This window comes from Alosa pseudoharengus, unplaced genomic scaffold (genome assembly GCF_046254945.1).
Source record: "Alosa pseudoharengus isolate Yale_2024_CS ecotype anadromous, Long Island Sound unplaced genomic scaffold, YU_APseudo_1.1 YU_APseudo_1.1_scf_10, whole genome shotgun sequence".
Classification (NCBI taxonomy): domain Eukaryota; kingdom Metazoa; phylum Chordata; class Actinopteri; order Clupeiformes; family Clupeidae; genus Alosa; species Alosa pseudoharengus.
Genome location: NW_027468565.1, coordinates 34553886 through 34559096, shown reverse-complemented (window position 1 = coordinate 34559096; position 5211 = coordinate 34553886). Strand labels below are relative to the sequence as shown.

The 5211-nt window shown below is 47.6% G+C and overlaps 1 protein-coding gene across 4 annotated transcripts in view; it reads right to left on the bottom strand.

Annotated features, from left to right (window-relative positions):
- Positions 1-4714, bottom strand: part of LOC143106438 (DENN domain-containing protein 2B-like) — a 26995-nt gene extending 22281 nt beyond the window's left edge. For 3 of the 4 annotated variants that reach the window (XM_076270711.1, XM_076270733.1, XM_076270725.1), the window contains exons 1-3: positions 4551-4714; positions 2052-2151; positions 1-1097 (exon numbers count right to left, since the gene is read on the bottom strand). The exon at positions 1-1097 is cut by the window's left edge and continues 172 nt beyond it. In XM_076270711.1, the coding sequence (XP_076126826.1) occupies positions 1-1097; positions 2052-2122 (1168 nt within the window). In that variant the 5' untranslated portion in view covers positions 2123-2151; positions 4551-4714. Of the gene's footprint in view, positions 1098-2051; positions 2152-3135; positions 4406-4550 lie in introns of those variants that run through there. The other variant, XM_076270717.1, reaches the window with a different exon arrangement.
- Positions 4715-5211: the final 497 nt, after the last annotated feature.

Sequence of the window (5211 nt, the reverse complement as noted above, 5' to 3'; positions counted from 1 at the left end):
TGCGCTTGGGCTTGGGTAAAGGGTTGACGGGCATCCCTTTGGGGGGGTTCTGCTGGGTGGCACCTGGGCTCTTTAGAGGTGTGGGGCTTTGCACCCTCATGTGGCCCGGCCTGAACTCTGGCACAGGGCTAGTACACCTGCTCAACTGTTTCCGCTCAAGTCCCCCCAAAGGCCTGCTGGACATGGAGGGGTTGGGGATAGATCCCCCAGGTCCGAAACAGCTGCTCGGGTACTGGGGGGCCTGCTCGGGGCAGTCTTTCAGCGCCTGCTCTATCTCCTGCACACGGCTGAGCACGGAAGAGCGCCCCCTGTGGGTGGACAGGGACCGCAGCAGCATCGCCTGGGCCTCTCGCCGGCTGGGCCTCTTCTCCAGGCGTCCCATCGCTCCTCCTCGGCGGACCTCGGAGCCTCCGCCTCCACCCTCCTCGTCCTCCGTGCCCGGGTATGAGCACTCGGAGAAGGCGCGACTCAGCTTGCGCAGGTCCTGGAAGTCGAAGGCCTTCTCGCTGCAGGGGGAGGACAGTAGACTGGGGCAGCCTTCACTACCCCCGGTCTGCTCCCCCAGGGATCGCCGCTCCACGTAGAGACTCATCCGGGGGAGTTCAACCCGGCAGTACTCCCTCCGGGGCAGACGCCGCGGAACAGGCAGGGCTGAGGCCTCGGGACCGGGCTGGTTGGGAGAGGACGGCTGGGTGGGAGTGGAGCTTCTGCTGATGGACAGTTTCTGCGGGGGGTTGGAGTTTGGCGACGTGTCGGCGGCCTTGTGCGTTGACCCTTGCGAGGGCGCGTTGCTTTGAGGGTGCCCGATTGAAACCCCCTCCAGTCGATTCTCCTTCTGGCCTCTGCCTCGACCGGGAGTGGCCGGCTTGAAGACGGAGAGTTGGGGGTCCAACCGGCCAATCCCGCGGCTCCTCAGCAGCTTGAGGGAGGGGCATTCTGCGGAGAGGGAGGAGCTATTCCTGTTGTGGGGTCTGAGGAGGGCGTGGTCTGCAGGGCGAGTGGGGCGCGGCCGTGGGATGGATTCCTCGCTGTCGCTGAAGGGGTGCGGAGAGCGCCTCATGACAGGCAGAGTGGGCGGAGGGGACACTGACTGGCACCTGAAACACACAAGACACACTCCTGCAAAACAGACCAATCTCTGTCCAGTAGAAAAGAACCGACACCACCGCCCTGAACCACATCACAAACACACACATCACATATGGGATGTGCACAGAACAGAATGCACCCCACTTCATGTCAAACGTGGTGGATGCACCAACCAAACAACATTGACTGTTGTTGGGGGTACAGATGCATTGTGGAGAAGTATCACTGTAATACATACACAACAGAGAATCAGGAGAACTTTAGAACTCATACAACCATCAGGAACGCTGCAACAGTCCAGAAACCTCAATAAAAGTAGTCAAAACAAAAGAAAACAGAACATAATTGCACATTAGTTTCAAATGAATAAAACCTAACAAACTGACAAATTCTTTTAGTCTGACACCATCTCTTTGACTCTGCCTGTGGACCATATGCCCCTCCTAGAGATACTGTCTTTGGGACACAAAGTAGGTTAGCAGAGTCTTTGTTCCGCACTCCAGTCTGACGGTTGTGCAATATTACGCTTGGCAGAGGGACTGGATTAGAGTGGGCGCTCGTTTCGTTTTCTGCTCAAAAAAGGCCAGAGGAACTCATCCAGAGCTCATTTCAGCGAGATCGCTGAGCGGGCCGGCCGCTGTGGAAATCCAGATGGGCCATTTCCACAGTTTACTGGAAATTTAATCTAAACCACATGGACATCCACCATGCATGCTGGATGGATACATCACATACATCTTCCAGTTGTTTCATTTCAATTTTTTAAGAGGGCAGGTTTTTCCTCTTGAGTATCACCATAACCTTGTCCACTGACACACGTCAAATCATCGTCTGACAAAGAGCTTGATCTCAAAATCTGGTTTTCAACAGTAAGCTCATATCTTTTGGTAGACGTTTTTTTCTGTTTTTCTTTCTCCACCTGAGCACCTCTTCTGTCCCAAACCCGGATCAGCATCACTCACCTCTCTGGAATGTCCCCTGGTCCTCTGCCTCTTCGCTGAGACGCCGTTTTATAGTTCTTATTTGCTGTCATGGTGATCTTCCCTCAGACATTCCAGATACCTACAAAACAAAAGAAAACGACTTGGTTTCTCTTTCTCTGGAAGGTTCAAACTTGTTGAAATCAGGATTTAGCAACTCAGCCTGTCTGTCCCTGAGGAGTGGAGCATAGTTGGAAAGGACTACCAGCACCTGAAGGCATAGCTTCTCGATTCTCTGCTCTGACGAGTGTGCTATTTGTCAGCCTTGTCGGAGAACCAAGCCTTTGGCCTGCCATTGGAAACAAACTCTGTCTGTCTGAAGCACAGCTGAGCTGTCTGGGCTGTTCTCTTCTGGGACTCTCTGGCTCACTGATCCATAGATCTCCCAGTGAGAGCGAGTGAAAGCCAGGCGCTAGGCGTGCTACGCTAAAGTTGTCTCACCACAAGCCCCAGCCAGAAGGAGGATCACTGTGCTTTACAGCCGGACATCTCCCAGAACCCATCAGATGAGGACAGCATCCTCAGTGAACTCCAAGTCAGAGTGAAATATGTCTCTGGCACCTGTGAGGCCTCTAGGGGCCTCGCATATGATGATCACCAGGGAAGTCCTGTGAACACTCTGAAACCATTTAGTGACTTTGAGTGGACTGGCACATTATCAGACAAATCAGTACCATATTCAGAAGAAAATGAAGCCGAGCAGGGCTGGGCAGCACAAAGAGCTGGAATATTTTTCAGGAGGATTAAAAAAACATCTTGCATAATGTTAAGCAGCCAACACTGTGAATAAGCCAAATGCCTTTTTCCAGTCATAGACACAAACATTCTCATGACTAACACACATTAATCCCAAATTAAAAGGTCACTCTGCCTGTGCAATAAGAGATGCCAAAAATGTCAAACCAGTTGACCTGAGTATTGTTCCCATTTCTGCTCTGTGTGAGGTATAAAATTGAGGATGAGAGAAGGCCTTTAGGGGCTGCTATCTGAAGGAGAGCGGTGGTCCTTGCTTTCTCTCCAGAAACAGACACTTGAGAAGGGAGAACACATTCTTTCTGTCACTCACTTCCTGCTTGGGAGGAATGGGAGATCTATGATCTCCATTTCAAATCCATCGCGAGGCAAACTCCCCCAGTGAAGCCTTTCTGGGTCATCCAATCAGATGTGAAAGTTCCCTGGGCAGCTGGACAATGCTGAAGTCATGCAGGGAGGAGAGAGCAGGTCAGAGTCTTGCCAGAGCACTCTGTGGCTTTACTCCAATACTGTTTCAGGGGGTAACATATGGATTAAGAGGTCCAGTGTTCTTTAACATATGAATGCATATTTGCCATAAATGCATACTTTATAGTTCTATGGGGAGGGTCAAATGGTTAAAGTAAAATTCAAACCGCCACCTTGGAATCATTTTCCCCCAGTTTGCAGAAAACTGTCAGATGAATGTTTCTCTCAGCCACTGTGACACTGCATAGTGCCATGTGACGGAGCTGACAGGTAGGGTCCTGCACCGTGAAAACAATGTAGGAACACCTGAATGGGTCACAGCATTTTAACACAACAGCTATGACAAAAGAGGGCATTTTAGGCAGACTGGTTGTGGCTATTCTTCTATACTACTAACTGGTGTAAGAAATCAACTTTCCAGAGTAACATACTAGCCCCCTTCTAATGACCACTTTTGGTTTCACAGTAAATACTAAAGGGAGAATAAAATATTGTATCCAACATGTGTTGTACTCTTTGCTGACATACTTTTTATTTGAAATGAAAAGCACAAATACAGCTACAGAGACATTAACCAAGGACTGACTGAATGAATGAACGAATTACTGAATTTGTGTCTGAACTTAATCATGATTGAAGATGTCAGTCCCACATACCCCAAAAGGACTTTTATATTGTGCCTACTTTTTATTACATAAATGATGGAACTGGAATTGATGTAGTGTCAAAAGAATGTCAGTATCCTAAATCAACTACTGTGAATATTGGCTTACATTGAGAGGAATAGCCTACAGTCCGTTTTTTTGTGAAAAAGACAGAGGTCCCATTCAATCAGTCAAGACCAGATCCTCTTGTTAGTTTTTTCCAATTCGTTTTCAAAAGTTGCATTGTTTTCAAAAATCCAATCAAAAGAGGATTGGGTTGGCTTTTTTACACAATACGTGCATATACTGTACTTCTGCACTTAATGATTCAAGTCAAGTGTTAAGGTCAAGTTTTACATATCTACATTACATGACTATGAAAGAAATGTCATGTATGAACAATGTAAACAATTCGTTTCATGGGAACAAACAGACAACAGCGCGGTGTTTATCTACAGGGGACTGTATCCCTGAAACCTAACAGCAGAACCGCAAACTGATGCGCTTTCTTTATCTTTTAAAGTTCCGTTTTAACATATATTTTAACAAGAACTGAACGAAATGCAAATATATGTAACCATAACGATTTGCCTTCAAAGCACATAAACCCACTTACCTTCTTTTCAGCGTTTAATCAGAGTTCATTTCACCCCATTCCTAACAGTGCATTCCTCCTCCGACGGTCTAGCGACGAGTAGGAGGACTTTTGCGTCATGACAAAGGAGGTAGGAAAACTAGTTAACGGGGAGAGGTTTTACAGAAGAAGAAACATTGAAAACGTGTCTTGTCAAATCTTCGTGATATGAGCCATTACATTAATTGCATCTCTGCCCAATTTCTTTCTGGGCAAAGTCCATCATGCCCTCGGGTGCCGTTTGGTAGATTGTCATTGCGCGTCGTGACGCACCGGTGGACACTGGTAAAATACCCTGCTTGTTCCATTCGTTGTGGTTTGTTTACCAATAAAACTGGGTTCCGTTGTGGTTGGGCTCATACTAAACATTTAGTTTGTTAATTAAGATGAATCTGAAGTCACCTATCACTAAGACTGCTTTCACAGACAGATGCACCGAATAAAGGCAACATCACAAATTAGTTAATAGGCCTATCAATTACAATCAGGCCTGCACTGATCATTTTCTGGAGCAAAGGAGGCAAAACACATCACCATAATCATTTTGTTGAGGTAGCCCACCATGAAGGCTAAAAAGGCAGGAAATCATATATTTCAGATGATAGGCTAAGTCTATAATAACCTCTGCCCTAAACATCGGGAG